This window comes from Verticillium dahliae, genomic scaffold (genome assembly GCF_000150675.1).
Source record: "Verticillium dahliae VdLs.17 supercont1.23 genomic scaffold, whole genome shotgun sequence".
In the NCBI taxonomy this organism is placed as follows: Eukaryota; Fungi; Ascomycota; class Sordariomycetes; order Glomerellales; family Plectosphaerellaceae; genus Verticillium; species Verticillium dahliae.
The window spans coordinates 328,405-345,798 of NW_009276931.1; the positions used below are offsets into that span (position 1 = coordinate 328,405).

Consider the following 17,394-nt stretch of genomic DNA (forward strand, 5'->3'; position numbering starts at 1 on the left):
ACACAGTAGTCAATCTATCCGTTCCAACTTCCTGTGACATCGATCGCCCCTAGTCTCCGGGAAAATAATCCCATTGAAGCCCGCGCCAGGAACGCAGCAAGACCGTGCAAACTGTCAGATAACCCTGGATCATTTACTATGCAACAACATCTGTTCACTATTTGGGGGCCATCACGATCGAGCCTAAGGGGAAGAGGACATCGCAGGGACGATTGACCGTTGTCGTAAAGTCGCCGAATTTTTCAGTCCAGCACCCAGAATGGCGACGCCGTCATGGCTGATATGACAGGCTTGTTGAAAAAAGCACCGATGCGACAACCCGCAACTGAGGACACTTCATACCATCAAGCACCCCGCTAGGCTTCTACATCCTTCAATGGTCGTCGTGAGAAACTAGCCTAGGAACCTTCTCTGGCTTATTTGTCTCATTTAGCCCAGTGACAGTGACCGTCGGTCGGGCAAGCTGCGGCGCCATCCATAGAGCCTAGCAGCGCGGTTTGTTGAGATGCTGGCCCAGCGGTCGGACAGCAGCTTGTGGAGGTAATTCCGGCATCGTGCCTGAGTCGAGCATGCCGTCAGAGTTTTGCTGACGTTGCTTCCCAGAATGACTGTGGCGCCCAATCTCGCCGCCTCCAAGCATGAGGTGACCCATGGTCTCATAGAAAGCAGCTCGCTGACAAACAGGTAAAAGTCCAAGCTGGCCGAGTGCAGCAAGAGGACGATCCGACGACACTGCGCGAACATCCGATGCTTCGGCTCGACCAAGGCCCCTCCCGGTCGACCAGGCCTGGAGCGCCTCAGTAGGAGGGGGTGTGCCCCGTTGGTGCAATGAGGAGGCTGTTTATTCCATGTCACCCACCCGCTCCCTGACTCCATAACTGCATCGGCGCACCCATTGTCGGCGAGAAATGAGGTTTTCCCCTGGCGCGAACATCCGATGACTGGAGGGAGTGGTGGCAGGTAGGGAGACGATGCGTTTCCGTGTCGACTGAAAGGCCTTCTTTGGTTTGCATCCGCACTTTTCGGTTGTTGAAGTCACTCCATTCCAAGACGTAACAGAGACACGACGGGGGCAAGTCATCATATGTCTGGTCTGGATCCCAGTCAGCATACGGCACAAAAGACAACGTCTTGCGGGCAGGTCGCAGCTGGCTCTGCGCTGGCGCCATCACGCGGTGGGCGGCCATCGCCATCTTGTGGCAACTGGACTCCAAAAGCCTGGCTCGCTGGGCTACCATGGGCTTCCATGTACTTCCATGTTCGAATCTGCACTGCGGCCCGTTTACATCATTACCATGCATACTAGAAGGGATATACCACGATACAACCATACAACCATACCCCAATACAGTGGACAAATATCATCAACACCTTCAACTAACTACCCTTTGTAGGGGGGCTCGAAAGCCACGAACCAGGCTCAATAGTTACAAATACTCCAACTAGGTTTTTATTGGCTTACTGCTTAGTAAGCCCCGGATTTACCCCGCAGCTGTAGGTGACCAGTACGTGGGGTCCCCGCACAATGCACCTGGGGGCCAGTCTGTCACAAGTACGGCTCTGTCTGTTTCCAATTTTTACCTGTCAGGAAGAGAAGAGTTAGACACGCAGTTATATACGCAATTCCAACGCCTTTTACTTCACCAGTCTCCATTCTCAACGCTTTAGATACCTCTAGAAGCGTCCACTATCTATCCTCTATCTCTCCTATCGATAAGTTATCCGTAGCTATCTCTCTTATCTATCCACGACCTCCCTATGACTACCTATGTCCAGTAACCTCTCTCGACGACTCCCGACGGCTTCCGACGACTCTCACGGCAGACCTACGAAGCCCCACGATAGCTAGCGTCGGCCCCGTGTCTCCCTCAAGCCCCGGGACGACGACTCTTACGGACAGACCTTATCTCGTCGCTTGACGGCCCTGCCGAACCCGTCTTCTGGCTGTACCGATAGCCCTACCTCTTACCGACTTCCTTACCTCTATACAACATCCCTCCGATATATACCTATACCTACAATACTACGTCCCCCCTTGTCTAACAGTTTTAAAATCTTCTATAAAGTAAAGTAAAGTAAAGTAAAGTAACGTAAATGCATAGCGAGTGGGCTACTTTCGGATCATTAGTTAAGAGCTTTTTTCTAGCCCCTGTTTCCACAGGGCACTGTCGAACTTGCCGAGGTAACCAATACACTAGAGGGCTTTATGGCTATGAGCCCGAAGATGACATGCGACGAAACTGAGGCCTTGGGGCGTGAGATTGGAGCTGAACGGCGCTGGTAAGCCAAGCCTACAGATTGTCGCCGAGGATGGCTGAGTCAGCAGGCAAATAGTCAACTTGCGAACCACATCAGGTTAAACTTCACCGTACAGGGAATGGCTGGCTAACGTTCTGACCTAGGCACGAAAAGGCACTGCAGGACTCATTACTCCTCATCAGCCGTATCGAGAAGGTTAACAAGGAGCATGAGAAGTTGGCGAGGAACAACAAGGTACTCCTCGAGTATATTGGGGCTTTGAAGGACCTGAGTTCGCCCACGACTTTTCGTAACGATATCGAGGATATGATTCCAGTGCCACACCACGCAAGCGATCTCCCAACTTTGAAGTACCGGCCGCAATGCCAGCAAGCACTCATCTTGGAGCCGTTGTAAGGAGTACTTCGCGTCAGAGGGTTGGCGATGGGTGAAGAAGTGGGTTGTTCCCTAGGATGTCTAGGTGAGGAGTTCTCTCGTCGTGGAATAGCTCAATGTATCCCTGTTCGGAAGCAATCAGGCATTTATCACCCTAAGTTGAGCAATGGCGCCGACGCTGGATCATCCGAGCCCGATATCGCTCCCGGGACGAGCCGAAAGTGCAACATTGTGGCCAGGTCGGTCACATCAAAACCAATAAGATGGGAAAATAGAAAAACAGAGAGAGGCAGCAGCAGAGGAGGGAGGTCGGGAGTCTAGTACTCAGGACTGGCGGCATGAGACCTCGGGATGTAAAAATGCTTTGGCACGGGAACTGAGCCCTTGCTGCCGCAGCCGTCTTGCCTGAGCCAGACGCTTGATGTAATAGACCGGTGAGACCTCGAAAGGCAAGGTGTTCGTCACGAATCCCGGAAGCGGAGAACAAGTGGATCATGAGGATTAGTGTTACTGATGCTCTGACCAGACATGTATGGACGGCAGAGAAGCCGGCCTCAAATTGCGCGATCGCATCCGCCGAATGAATTCGAGCGGCGCAGACGAAGAGCTGCTGCACTACCAGAGAAGAAAGTCGGACTTAGAGCTCTGAAGATGATTACTTCTGCCACGCCCATCTCCTTCTTCCAGGCCGCCAGTCATCATGGCTAGAACATGATCACCTTGGCTTGATGCTCACCAAACGCCAAAAAGCCTTTCCTAGTCCATCTTGTTCTTATCTTAACGTTTGAAGGCATTTTACACTTTCCCACTTCCTCAATCCGTCTGGCGTACAACCTCTGCCTCGGTCTTCTTCCCTGGCCACCGATGCATACTACCAAGTATGGATTGAATCCGGACTCGCTAGACGGAAGATACGTCAAACTATGTAATAATTGATGTTGACTGAAGAACAATGGCCCAAGTAGCAGTGTCCCATGATACTTAGGGAGCGCGGGGGCGGGCAGAAGATGGTGGTTGTGTTCGGGCCGTGTTCTCTTGCCACTACTTCACCCACGACGAGTTTGTCCGACTCTGCAACATCCAAGACCGTCATCTCAACACTCAACCTGCGTGGTCATCTCCATCGTTTCACACCTTCGGCTTCCGAAACCGACCAGTTCGAACAAGTGTTTGTATCTGCATCCCAACCCTCTTCCATTGCGGCTTCCTCCCGCTTTCTGGTATTTCTGCGAACCAAGTCAGCCGCTAGGCCTATAGCCTACCATAGTAGACTGACTAACCTGTAATGTGTCGTAGTTGGTCTCGATTGCGCGACACTAACTTTGTGGTTGGATGGTCGGGTCCAAGGGCGTTCTCATAGCCGGCCAGTGCTCGTTGAAACATCTCCTCTGCCTCGGCCAGCTTGCCTTGGTTCGCGTAGAGGATTCCCAGGTTGTTGACGGTGCGGAGAGTGTCCGTGTGGTTGGGTCCAAGGGCTTTCTCACGGCCGGCCAGCGCTCGCCGATACATCCCCGCCGCTTCGGCTAGCTTGCCTTGGTTCTTATAGAGAAGCCCCCGGTTATTGACGGTGCCAAGAGTGTCCGTGCGGTCGGTCGAAGGGCCTTCTCACGACCGGCCAGCGCTCGCCGATACATCTCCTCCGCCTCCGCCAGCTTACCTTGGTCCGCGTAGAGGGTTCCCAGGCTATTAAGAGGCCTGAATATACTTTTGTCAATATGCTTGAAAATGTCGGGAGATCCGCTCTGCATCCATTCCGCGCACCGCTGCGCATGTGGCAAGAGCTGCTGCTGCACCACCCAATATTCCTTCTCATCGGAAGTCGGTACCGACAGTCCGACCATCATGAGCCCCAGTCGCGCCTGCTCTGCCCCGCGACTGCGGCCGTCCAGGTGCGACGCCCATGTGTGCACAACCGGGTGCATTGAGTAGCCGTCGCCGGTACCCTCTTGTGTCTCGATCATGGAGTAGCGGAGGAGAAGCCGGATGGCGTCGAGAAATCGCACTTCGCTGCCGGCCAGCTCCTTGAGCCACCCGGGCCATTGCTGTGAGCCACCGCCGGCTGCCACTGTCAACAGCCCATGCCACATATGCTTGTTGTCGAGAAAGGCCCAGAGGCGCAGCAGGCTAGCGGCGGCGGCGGCGTTCATATCCTCGATCTGTCGGAGCGACACCGTCCAGGTCGTCGCGATGCTGCCCTGTTCATAGTCTAGCAAGGGGTGGCCCGATTCAGAGGCCATCAACACGTCCCACTGGTGTTGGTAGATCTTCAAGTACTTCGCAATACTGATTCCTGTTTCCCAGAGGTAGGAGGCCGCCTGGGCTAGCGCCAGTGGTAGGTCGTCAAGGAGGTTCAGGAGCCGGTCGGCGTCGGGGTATGATGTGACGTTAGCCGTAAGCTCTGTCGCAACAACAAGTGCAGGACCACTCACCACCAAGGATGGCCCTGCCGAGGCCATCGTCGACCTTGGCCAGTTTGCACGAGTTGCCCGGCGGCGCCAGCTGCGCCAGCCGCGACACCCGCGTCGTGACCAGGACTGACCCGTGGTCCCACGGCATATACTGCCTGACATCGTACACACCCACCACCCCGCCCTGTTCGTGGTCCAGGTCGACGTTGTCAAAGACGAGAAGTCAGCTGTGGTTGTCTGGCCGTCCGCGCCACGCCATTACGCTGACCACCGCCGCGCCCAAGTCCTCCACACTGCGTCCCTCGGCCTGCTGCCGGCTTGCCAAGGGAATCTGTCCCTCAGGTATTCTGTTGATACACCCGGCGATACTCCGCCTCAGCCGGTCGTCCGAACGGCCGTCGAGCCAGAAGACCGAGCTGAACGCGGCTTGGTGGCGTCGGGCGAAGTCGACGGCCAGCTGCGTCTTACCAACGCCGCCGAGTCCATGCAGCACAAAGACCTTCTTCCCCTTTCGGTGCGACCGCCGGGAGAGGAGGCATTCCTCCAAGCGGGCCGTGTCGGACGGCCTGTCGACGAACTTGGCCGACACGGGCACGCCCTGTAGGCTGAAGGGCGTCTTGTACGGGCCGAGGTCTAACGAGTTGGCGACCAATTAGCAGGTGATAGTAACAATATATTCCTGGCTATGGGAATGACTAACACTGCCTCCTCGCGAGACCGTTGGTGCACGTCCTCATGCGCTTCAACGCCTCTTGCGACGCGACATACCGTCCCGTAGCTGCTGCAATCTCCGCCTTCCTCTTTGACTCCTCTAGGCCGATATGCTTGAGGCCGCGGACGACATTAAAGCGGAAGTAGCGGCCGTCGTCGTCGAGCTCGGCCTTGTCGCGGCGGAACTGCTCGGCTGTCTTTTCGGTTTCCGTCGCGAGTTCCTTCAGCGTCGCCTAGATCCCTAGCGCGTCGTCCCGCACCGGTCGTAGGGCGGGCACTCCCGTGCCGATCGACACGTAGGCAGCCCCGCAGGCGATCGCCCCACACGTCCTGGACCTGGGTCCAGAGGGCGGAGATGGGGTTATTCGTGCCGAGGGCGCCATCGACGAACTGCTCGCCGAAGGAGCCGATGGTCACGGCGTCGAACAAGGTGGTGGCGGCGGAGGTGACGCAGCAGGCCTTCCAGACGGTGGTGCAGTCGAGCAGGTGGGTCGACCTGGGGGAGCGGTAGCTCGTCAGACAGACGGTGTCGGCGGTTTCCTTGCTCGTCGCGCAGACGAACCTGTAGGGTCAGCTGTGATTAAAAGAGACACGAATGTAGGCGTACACTCTGCATATATTGGAAGCGTCCTTGAGGAGGGCATTCTCGTCGTGGCCGGTACGCTTGAGGATCTGTTTGATGGCCCGTTCGAGAGCCTTGCTGTCGAACCTTCCCTGCAGTTGCCCGTTGATTCTGACTCTGTCGCTCTTCTTCTCGAACACCTCGTCGGATAGGGAGGCGTAGGCGGTGATGCAGTCGTCGACGGACATGCGCAGGCGGCCGCGCATGACGGTGATGAGGCCGCCGATCATGTCTAAGTAGTCGCAAGGCTTGGGCGGGTTGTCGGGGTTGATGGTGGTCATGAGGTTGCGCAGGATCATAAGGGAGGAGAGGCCACGGACGCCGCACGCCGTCGAGGGCGAGCAGGCGGATGTCGTTGTCGGGCATGATTGAGAGCGTATAGGATGATGGATGGGAATGAGGATCGATTTCTTCTGGGCGGCTGTGGAGCCTGGTCTTGTAGGCGCAGAGGCGGCAGTTGGGGGCGCACTAGGTTCAGAGGTTGATGAATTAAAGAATATCACTGCCCCGGCTGGCCGCCTCTGCGGCGAACATACCAACCTACCAACCTACCAACCTACCAACCTACCAACCTACCAACCTACCAACCTACCAACCTACCAACCTACCAACCTACCAACCTACCAACCTACCAACCTACCACCTACCACCTACGAAACGAAGGCCCCGGAGATCGGCCAATCGACGATTTATCCGGCTGGCTTGCCCCGAAACCTAAGCCTTCAGGCACTGTAAGAAGCAACAAGTACGCTACCGACAAGAAGCGGCCAGCGCAACGGTACCACGGATAGTTGTACAGACCTTCTGACGTCGTTGGACCGCTACAGAGTCTGGCCAGGCTCCGGACCACTCCCTCCTCTCGGCCCCTTCCCCCGTGTCCCCTGGGGAAAACCACAGTCCGTTACCAACTCCAAAGCATCTCGTCCTGCGCACAGTCAATCGTCCCTCCTCGTTCGCGTCACTTTCAATGTCCTCGTCCTCCCTCGCCCGCCAACCCATTGCACGACCAAAGCCAGCCTCAACATCACCAGGTTGAAAACCAACCCTCTCCATGCTTTCGCAGCCTCTGCTGCAATCCCCCGCCTACTAGGGAAACGGAGCCATGGGCGGTGCCCGCGAGTGGGAGACTGAAGTACCCAGACAACCCCCCGCTTCCAACGCCACACAGAACCGAACGGACTGACACCCTGCAGATACGACTCCCTACTCATCTCGAAAACTATCGTCAACGAACTCGAACGTCCCATCCCCCGCGACGCCCTCACCTCCTGCTCCGACACCAACCTGACCGCCCTCGCCCAGCTATGTGCTCTCCGTCTGAACGCCTCGCGCGCCCTCGTCTCCCTCTTCGACAGCCGTCGTCAGTACATCGTCGCCGAAGCCACGCCCACCATCCCCCTCCACGCCAATGCCACCCGTATCCAAGACCACCTGTGGCTCTGCGGCACGGCGGTCCCTCGTGCCTTTGGCATCTGTGACCACGTTCTCGTCGACGCCGACGCCCATGAGGCAATCCCCACCGAAACGGTACAGGGCACGCTTCCCGTCCTTGTCGTCCCCGATCTCGCCGCCGACCCGCGCTTCAACACCCGCTCCTTCGTCAAGCAGGCACCAAACCACCGCTTCTATGCCGGCGTACCCATTCGCTCGCCCAAGGGCTTCAACATTGGTGTTCTCTCCGTCTTCGACCCCGAGCCCCGCCAGTCGCTTCCCCCCGACCAGGTCCAGTTCCTGGCCGACCTCGCCCAGACCATCATGGGCCACCTCGAGTCGAGGCGCCGTACCGAGAGCTACATCCGCAGCGAGCGCATGGTGCAGGGTCTGGGCCACTTTATCCAGGGCAGAGACCAGCCCGCCACCTGGTGGTCCACCACCGACCATCACGTCGCCGAAGCCCAACCCTACGAACCAGATGACCTCCCTGTTCCTGATGTGCCCTACATCGATGTTGGCGAAGATGGTCTCTTGGAGGCCACGGACCAGTGCCCCGAACTCATCCGCCGCCCAAGCCTGAGTACTGCCTCCATCGACGGCCAGGCCGGCTCCTGCGCAGGTTCTGCCGACACGTTTGGCACGATGAGCACCAACGCTTCGAGCGTGCCGCCTGTGGATCCCCACCCGGCCGAAATCGATCGCATCTTTGCCAAGGCTGCTCACATCATCCGGGAGTCGCTCGACGTTGATGGAGCCTTGTTCCTCGACGCCAGTGTCGGGTCATTTGGCGGGATGTTTAGCCCGGCGCCGCACAAGTCCTCTACTGGTTCAGACGACCCAACCTCAAGCAGCGAGGACAGCGGGTCTGGGAAGTCCGGAATCAGCGACGAAGAAACACCTTGTCATGTCTTTGGCAGATCCACGTCCCACAACCACCCCGTACCCAATATATTTAACCAGGCGGAAGCCGAGGCCAATACACTGCCGACGCTGACTGACAAGTTTCTGAAGAAGCTCATGCGTCGCTACCCGAATGGCGAGATCTTCAGCTTCGACCAAGCCGGCTCCTGGTATTCAGGCGAATCGTCCGTCGAGGATTCGGATCCCTCGTCCCAGGAACCTGATGCCAAGGAGAACGCCTCGCAGCCCAAGCTTCCCAGGTCGGCGGCCAAGGTGAAAGGGTCGCCCTACTCCCGCAGGAACGAGGCCATGACTATCGGTTCGCTCTTCCCTGGCGCACGGAGCGTGGCCATGGTACCCCTGTGGGATCCTTACAAAGAGAGATGGCATGCGGGCGGTTTCGTATGGAGCAAGAACTCGGCGCGCATGATCACGACGATTGCAGATCTGCCGTATCTGAGGGCGTTTGGCATGATCACCATGGCGGAGATCAGGCGATTGGACGCAGCCGTAGCCGACAAGGCTAAGGCGGACATCTTAGGATCTTTGAGCCATGAGTTGCGATCCCCACTACACGGCATCGTGGCCGCTACTGAGCTGCTACACGGTACCCAGCTGGATGCTTTCCAGGTTGACGTGGTTCACACTATTGAGATTTCCGGCAAGACGCTCCTCGACATCATTGATCATGTGAGTTCTGCAACTTCCAAGGTCTCTCTCTCTCTGTCTCTCATGCTGACCTCTCGCAGTTGCTGGCACATAGCAAGATCAACACATTCCTGCGAGCTTCGAAAGCACGTCGGAGAAACAAAAAGGGCCGCCGTGGTCTCCTACACGAAGACCAGGAACCGACGAACATCGAAGCCGGCATGATGACGCTCGTATCAGATGTCCAAGTTGACTTGCTTGCCGAAGAAGTCATTGAAAGCGTCTTCATCGGACACAGCTTCCAGCACATGGTGGCCGCGCAACTGACCAGGCATGGTGCCCAGGGGCCCATGAGCCCGGCGCAAGAACGTCTGGATACCATTTACTCGACCGACATGAGCAAGTCGCGGATCAACCCAGACAACCTGCCGACCCACATTGGCAACGTGCAGGTCATCGTCGACATTGATCCCAACCCCGCGTGGACCTTCAGCACTCAACCGGGAGCGATCCGGCGCATTATTATGAACCTTTTCGGAAACGCGCTCAAGTACACGTCTCACGGCCATGTCAAGATCAGCCTCAAACAGGAGGAGGCTGGCGTCAAGAATTCCCCTACGTCTTCCCAGGCCGTCGTCGTCGTCGCCGACACGGGCAAGGGCATCACCGAAGAGTTCCTTCGCACCAAGCTCTTCACCCCGTTCTCGCAGGAAAACCACCTCGCTCCCGGTACCGGGCTCGGTTTGAGTCTCGTCCGGCACATTGTCGCCTCACTTGGGGGGTCCATAACCGTCAAGAGTCGCGTCGGCAGGGGTACCACCGTGACGGTCTCTCTGCCCCTGACTTTCTCTCAAAGGCAAGAGCGGCTAAAGGAACCCGACGCCCGTTTCTCGTTTGACAGCCAGATTTTGCAGTCAATTCGGGTCGCAACGACTGGTTTCACCGACAAGACCCTGGGACCCATTCGTGTGCATGGTTCTTCGGCGGTACCCATTGACTCCCTCCCACTGAACTGGTACAACATGCAACTATGTAAATCCAGCGGTAACGACGGCACGGTCGCTCCCGATGCCGATGTTGTCATTTACAGCGAGGCTGCTTTTAGCCAACTTGACGCTCGCAGCATCAAGGAGCATCCCCTGCCGGGCATCGTTGTCTGCCACAACGCGGGCAATTCGATCAAGTTTGACGCTGTGCTCAAGCAGACAGCGGCGGGCGCCGTTTTTGAGTTTATTCATCAGCCGTATGTAGACCGTGAAACTCTCCACAGCGGCCAGTACTGACGAGATCTAGAATCACGCCGAGAAAGTTCGGGAAAGCGGTTGCCACAGCCTTGACCCGGTGGAAGCAGCTGAAGGTGGTCAACACGGTCGCGGCGGCATCTGTCTCGAATGTCAAGAAGAGCAATTCAGGGGCCAACAGTCTGCATTGTAGCGGCACCAAGGAGTTGAGTTCTATCGAAAACCTGGGACAGGCCAACGTGTCGGGCATAGGGTCCCGTCTCTGGAACATGGACATCGACCCGGACTTTGAGCTGGCGCTGCCGCAGCGGCGTACTCCGGCGCCGGCTTCTGCTGAAGCCAACAGCATCAAGGAACTCGAAGCAGCCAGTGCCATCAAAGCGCCTAGCCTCGCCGAGGCAGTCACTGAGGCAGATGGTGCCAACGAGCAGGCCGAAGGCAATGAGATCATTGAAACCAACTCAAGGAGCAGCGACAGTACTGCAACCATATCGCCTCAAGCATGCGACCGCCCACAATTCCTCATTGTGGACGACAACATTATTAATCTCAAGGTATGTCTCCCCGCCACTCCATCGCGAAAGCGCCCCCTAACCATCGCAGATCCTCTGCATTTTTATGAAACGTCTCGGTCGCGAACATTGCACCTCGATGAACGGCCAACAAGCCCTCGATGCATTCTCCGCAAACCCTGAGAAGTTCTGCTGCATCCTGATGGATATTAACATGCCCGTCATGGACGGCCTCGAGTCGACGCGACGCATCCGGCAGTTCGAGCGGTTGCACAAGCTCGACCCCACGACCATTATCGCCATCACAGGGCTGGGGTCGCAGGACGCTCGGAAGGAAGGGTTCGCGAGCGGGCTGGACCTGTTTTTGACGAAGCCGGTTCGGATGAGGGAGCTGCGCACGATCCTAAAGGAGCGCGGACTCGGTGAGACAGAGGAGGGCCAGTCGCCCGAGCCGGAGGCAGCGGCTGTTACGACGTGAGCAAACCAAAAAGGTGACCAGGTGTGTACGAACATGTGACGTGGGAGGCTTTGCAGGTTGGGTGGTTCAAGCCCCTCTGCCATCTGTCAGATCGTTTTCCTTTGGACAGAGGTCAAGCGGGTTTTGCATTTGTATTTTGGGAGGCTGAAGAGCTACTTGGGGTGGGATGCCCTAGTGGGAAATTTGGATAGATACCCCCGTGATGAGTATATGAATGTCATGTTACGTCCTGGACTTTGTTTGGATGAGATGAGAGTGGCGTGTGTGAGAGAGGGTCTCTGGCGAGGAAGGCAGTCGAGTGGATGTTCAGACAGCAGAAGATTATACTCGTATAAGGTAACGTACTTGAAGACACTTTACATGAACCCCAGTGCGCATAACACACTTCCCTTCTCAGGCAGTTGTGGGGCCAACAACAGTCCATGTTGCAGAAAACCAGACAAGGCCGTTTCCAGTCTCACACACAAGACGAGCTGCACGAGGTTGGATTGCATAATTGCCGATCTGAACGACAGTATCCCCGTAGGGATCATCATACCAAAGGAAGAAAATGACGGTTCAGCGAAGAATCGCCAACATCAAGCACCCACGGGAATCGTGGATCCGGTCCGTGGCCCCTCACTAGCCTGCTGAGGCATGATGCTTACGCAGAGCACAGATGACGATCGTATGTAGAGCGACGACGTATATTTCGTTGCTAGTGATCTTACCCTACCTGCGTGGTGGTGGGAGGTAAGGAGCCTTCCCCCTCTCCCATGCGCGGCCTGTAGATCGACGCCTTTCTCATGTCACTTTCCGTGTTCGCCTCCATGGTACCCGTTTTTGGGTCCTGAGCCTGCCCGCCTCACCATGGCGCTGCTTATGGCATTTGGTTTTGCGGCTCGGGAGCTTACATGAAGCCGTAGTACGCCCCATGAGATTCGCTCTCAGGGCAAGTTGAATGTCTTTCCCATTGCCAAGAATATTTACACCAGAAGATTACCCACGCCAGGTTCGAATTTTATTCAGTCTTCGTCACTGTCGTAAGTGCTGAAGCACCTTCGATATCTAGCAATTGGTTTTACCTCCCCCCTTCCCCAACTTACCCTATTACAGGCTCATTACTTATCCCAAGCTCCTAAGCCCTGGCTGGAACATACTGCGCAATTTACCTTCCCGACCCCTGCCAACCAAGCAACAACAACGTCGTCACTGCCGTCAACAGCCTGATACTCTGTCCAGCTGTGTATCTACCTCGCCACTGGCCGTCAGGTTACATCTGCCCAGTACCTTCGATTAAGATAGGTATCAAAGGGTCCGGTGGGGACACCATCGTACTCGCGCAGCCAGCTGTGGCCTTGCCTCCGTTGACACGCAAGGCCAAGGCCAAGAAGGCCACCAATCTGCCAGACGCAAAGCCAGGGGCATGCTCCGAGGAAATAACGTTTGGGGTATTGATGGAATAATGAAGCAACTCGGCAACCTAGCCTAGTCCTTCAACCACGGGTCTTGCAGAAGTTCCTTCGCTGTAGGGCGAGCGTCCGGATCCCAGGTAAGGGCTCTTCGAATGAACTGGAGGAACTTGGTATTATCCTCGAGTTTGGTTTCAGCTGCCTCGAGAGTCCTCTCCTTCGGTATAGGCACAAACTCGCTCCAGTTTCCTGAGCAGACAGAGAATGGTTAGAAGTGTTGGAAAAATTCAATACGGAGTAGGCTTCCATCATGCCTACCATGTTCATCCCAGTACTCGAGCGCTCTGTTGCGATGCCGATTGAGAAGCCCTGGAGGTGGTGGGCCTAGTGCTGCAATGAGTTCGGCGAAGTGACCATCACTAGGACCACTTCTAGGACCACTTCTAGGATCACTTCTAGGATCACTCCTAGGACCACTTCTAGGACCACTTCCAGGACCACTTCCAGGACTATCTTTGAGCCTATTCAGAACCATGTCCAGAGCCTTCCTCCATGAGCATCCCTCCAAGCCATAAGAGGCCGTCCTGAGACCTCTGGATTCATTCTTCAGGAGGACTCTTTCTAAAATCTACACTCCGGCGGCAACATCCTCTGCCGATCGCCATATACGCTAAAGTCCACCCGCAATCGCTAACACTAACGCATATAATGCGGAGAGCTAGCTGCTGTAGAGCTACCCTCATTGCCGCCATGACACTTTGTTTGATTTGCTGCATTGTTCTAGCTGCCTTGTCACTCTCCAAGGGCTATTCCAAGTCGGGAGTCGCTACCATAGAGGTACTCAAGAAGGATCGGAAGGACCGAGCATTGGGCCTGGTACTGACATAACCTGCAGCTTGATTTATCTCGGCAGCTCAAAGATGTTCTAGGGAGACAACTGCCTAAAGTACCAAGCTTTGTTGACGCTGTCACATCCAGATTGGGAGGCACTGTCAAAACTGTTCTCCCAGATTCGGTGAGCCGAATACGGAGTGCGGCTAACGCTATCGCAACTCAAGTATCTGATGTGGCTTCGGGAATCCCCAAGACTTTTTACGTCGGAACAAAATATCTCTGTGTCGGTAATCTGGCCAACAAATTCTGCCACACATTGCCGCTCCGTCTCTCGGACGTGATTCCGCCAGAAGCACAGGAAGCGTTAAAAAAGGCGCTCGGTGATGGAACATCTCTGAACGACTCGACCCTTTCTGTCATCACCGCGCCTCATATCAGAAACTGTCTCATTGCTGGAGTCGTCTCAATCATTTGTGCGTTCGCAGTGTTTGTCTCTGTTCTCAAATGTTGGTATTCAAGTCTGATGAATATCATCATGCCATTTCGGTTTCTACAGAGCGGGCTTTGTCTTCTTTTTGGATTGGTATGCTTGCTGTCTTCCCTTCATGCTGGCAGTCGGGTTTCAAATGGCGATGCGGTCCGCACTGCCATCATGGATTAGGCTAGAGCAAGGGGACGTCTTTGGGTTTTCTGTCGGCTGTCTCTGCTGCGGGTGCGCTCTGGGGCTACTTGGGGGTTTCTTGCCGTTCCTCATCTAACGCACTACACTTTGAAAGGGTATTTGACTTATCAGAGCGAAGTAGATATCTAGCTAGCTAGGCATAGCAAGTTACGGTATATGACCGAATGCAAGGTTGTTCGGAAGTGCCATGTACCTCTTCTCTTACGTGAATTGAGTCGTCTCTTTGGAATGGGCTTTAACGTTAAACTATGTAGATCTCCGTTGCCTTCTTGATATACCCGTACTCTGCAGTTCGCAGGGTCGGTGAATATGCTTCGGGCGATGCAGCACCACGTTGTGCAACATGATCAAATTGTCCACGTTTGTGGCTTATCTAGGGCCATCGTTCCGGGTCGTTACATAAAATCTCTTAAGGCATCAGGTCCCATTTCCTGTCCCATTACGTTGACCTTGAATTCGAACACCTAGACAAATAAAGGTAACTCACCAGCCTTCCTTCCCCTCAAACACGGCAGCGCCGTAATGCTGACTAGAGCGCTGAGAACCAGTCCGTCCGTTGGTCAGGTTCTCCCAGGGCCTGCAGTCGGCCAAATCTCACCCTGATCACTTGCACATCCAGATTAGTTCCTGTACCGGCGTCTCTACCTTGTAGCCATCGCACCTAAGACTCGTTCTACGTGGCAAAACCCTCAGTCATGAGTTCTAGTGTAGAATGCTCTTGACCACAAAGCGAGCTAGGAAACTGGCGAGTCTCGAGGACTGTTACGGCTAGTAGCTTTGACAGCTAACGTCAGGGACCCTGGCTGGGCAATAATTTCTTTACATCTTTGAAGGAAGTAATGATTTTAAGCCTCTGTCTTATCTAACGTGGTCTTGCTGTGACTACCGTTTGTTCCTACCTCGTTTGTCATTGCGCATTGCAACAGATATAACACCGAGAAAACCGAACAAACCGCATCATGCGTTATCAGATATCGTACTCCTTTACGGTCCAGAGGCTGTGGGTCCTGGGTCCGAGTATCGCCGTTCACTTCGATGCTTGAGAGGTGGAAGAGAGGTAGAGCTCCGAGCCCCCCAAGAACTTGCTAGGATATCCCCATCCCTCACCTGCGTGACAACGGATTCAACATCGGCCCCTGATCGCAGTCGATGAAGCATCTCTGTGGCATCAACGCTGGGTAGGTTCATTAAGATCTGGTGCAAGACCTCATACATCGAACTCTCCTTGTACATGATGTAGCCTGTTGGACTCTACCCTAGACCTACGCGTTGAAGCGGCAGCCCTCTATCCCGACCCCTGAGCGTTGTTCCACCTTCCACCCCCCTGCATGCTGACGATGCTCATCTACCCAGAGCAAGAGGGTCAGTACGGCGGATTATAAATATATGCTTCGTGGGGCAAAGTCGAAGCAGGCGACGGCCACATTCGTCCTTGGTCAATTTCGGCCATTTGCACCGTGATGTCTGGTGGGGTACGCATGTTGTGCGTCTCGCCGAGTTGACAGGATCAGATCGGCGAGACTCCTTCGCTGCTCACTTCTCGCGTTGAGGCTTCCAGCGACTGCTGCACGCCTGATCGAACGATGAAGCGGGCAAGGCGGGAAGAGGGTAGCAAGACGTGGCCCGCGAGCGTCCATGAGAGCTCCGTTGTCTTGGAGAGGCGAAGGCCGACGTCCTAGGAAGTCATGAGAGTACTTGGCATTGTCCTGGTGACTTGCCGCGGATAGCCGTCGCCCGCACGCCTGAGATTTGAACTTCATGTCTAGTCAATATGTCGCCCGAATGGAAGAGCGGGTAACATTCAAAGAGCAGTATACATACCTGTCCTTTCCCCATCTCTCCTTTATGTAGCACCTCGTAGCGACCTAGTTGCTGATAAACATAGAGTAGAACACGACCATTACGAAGCCTGCGGCGACGAGTGCCCCAGGATGGAAAAGTGACGCCGTTCAAGGCCGACTGGAGGGCTGTATTCTCTTGGAGCTCCGTCGCGAGGCCGGCCTGCATCGCCGTCAGGACTATGGCGACGTAGACTGTCGAGCTTGGCAGCCAGGCAAAGTTGTCGCCAAAGAACGAGCCGTACTGGTTCCAGTGAGCCATGTAGCCGCGAAACGGGGTCCTCCAGAGATAATGTATCTTGTTGAGCCGGCTGAGGCGGAGCTCTCCGTATTGGAAACGCGGAACGATCGAGGAATAAATATGCGTTGTGTTCAGCACATCCTTGCCGACCGTTCTCCACGCTTACCCGTGCACCTCTTCGGGCAGGAGGTAGTTCCCCTTGACGAGAGCAGAAGCCGATGGCGTGCTCCCGACAGTCCCCATAGGCAAACGGTTGCTGGTCCACAAGTGGACCCGGCGCTGCGAGCATCGCAGGTTCTCCCCCAGAAGGGCGGCTCGAGGAGGAAGCGCGGCAACGGCTTGAAGAATATGCGGCCGCCCCGGCCGCCAGCATGCTTGCCGTTGGTACGAGCTTGTTTCGCGTCAGCATGGTCTGGGAGTGGGCCCAATTTATATGGGAGAAGAAGGGCCCCAGAGGTCGACAAGGAGGTAACAAGTTGAGGGACATACCAAGAATCAGGCAGATACTCGGTCATGTTTCCATCCAAATGATAGCGACTCTAGGCACAATCGTGGCTTCCGCAGTGGCTGGAACTCGAGCTCAGACATGGAATGTCCGTCCACTCCTCAGCATATCATCGGTAAGTGGACTCGGTCGATTGAAGAACAGAGCTGACAACATAGATGGCCTCGGCTGTTTTTGCTTGCCATGATATTTGCACGGAGGTGTGGATGATTGCAACCCATGCGCAAGAGTGTATGCAGCAACAGCGTACGCAGCACTGGATGAGGATGCACTCCTCCGCGCAAGGGGATCAATTCGACCTTCAACGCCGGCAAC

At 55.6% G+C, this 17,394-nt stretch overlaps 5 protein-coding genes across 5 annotated transcripts; 2 read left to right on the forward strand and 3 right to left on the reverse strand.

Annotated features, from left to right (window-relative positions):
• Positions 1-429: 429 nt before the first annotated feature.
• On the reverse strand, positions 430-1,193 carry VDAG_09156 (uncharacterized protein; the record flags this gene model as incomplete). The annotated part of the gene is made up of 2 exons (XM_009655458.1): positions 430-1,018; positions 1,114-1,193. 2 exons carry the CDS (start codon positions 1,191-1,193, stop codon positions 430-432), a joined length of 669 nt encoding a protein of 222 aa, XP_009653753.1.
• A 412-nt stretch (positions 1,194-1,605) lies between these two features.
• Positions 1,606-2,891, forward strand: VDAG_09157 (uncharacterized protein). Its single transcript, XM_009655459.1, has 2 exons — positions 1,606-2,280; positions 2,403-2,891. The coding sequence occupies exons 1-2, from the start codon at positions 2,207-2,209 to the stop codon at positions 2,653-2,655; spliced, it is 327 nt and encodes a 108-aa protein (XP_009653754.1). The 5' UTR covers positions 1,606-2,206; the 3' UTR covers positions 2,656-2,891.
• Positions 2,892-3,909: 1,018 nt separating this feature from the next.
• Positions 3,910-6,656, reverse strand: VDAG_09158 (pfs protein; the record flags this gene model as incomplete). The annotated part of the gene is made up of 7 exons (XM_009655460.1): positions 3,910-4,235; positions 4,292-5,032; positions 5,064-5,226; positions 5,305-5,675; positions 5,743-5,986; positions 6,048-6,315; positions 6,361-6,656. 7 exons carry the CDS (start codon positions 6,654-6,656, stop codon positions 3,910-3,912), a joined length of 2,409 nt encoding a protein of 802 aa, XP_009653755.1.
• An 821-nt stretch (positions 6,657-7,477) lies between these two features.
• VDAG_09159 (histidine kinase G7) lies at positions 7,478-11,588 on the forward strand (the record flags this gene model as incomplete). Its single annotated transcript, XM_009655461.1, has 5 exons — positions 7,478-7,494; positions 7,569-9,399; positions 9,459-10,600; positions 10,651-11,152; positions 11,202-11,588. The coding sequence occupies 5 exons, from the start codon at positions 7,478-7,480 to the stop codon at positions 11,586-11,588; spliced, it is 3,879 nt and encodes a 1,292-aa protein (XP_009653756.1).
• Positions 11,589-16,002: 4,414 nt separating this feature from the next.
• VDAG_09160 (uncharacterized protein) lies at positions 16,003-17,089 on the reverse strand (the record flags this gene model as incomplete). The annotated part of the gene is made up of 4 exons (XM_009655462.1): positions 16,003-16,170; positions 16,317-16,644; positions 16,741-16,965; positions 17,064-17,089. 4 exons carry the CDS (start codon positions 17,087-17,089, stop codon positions 16,003-16,005), a joined length of 747 nt encoding a protein of 248 aa, XP_009653757.1.
• Between the last annotated feature and the right edge of the window lie 305 nt (positions 17,090-17,394).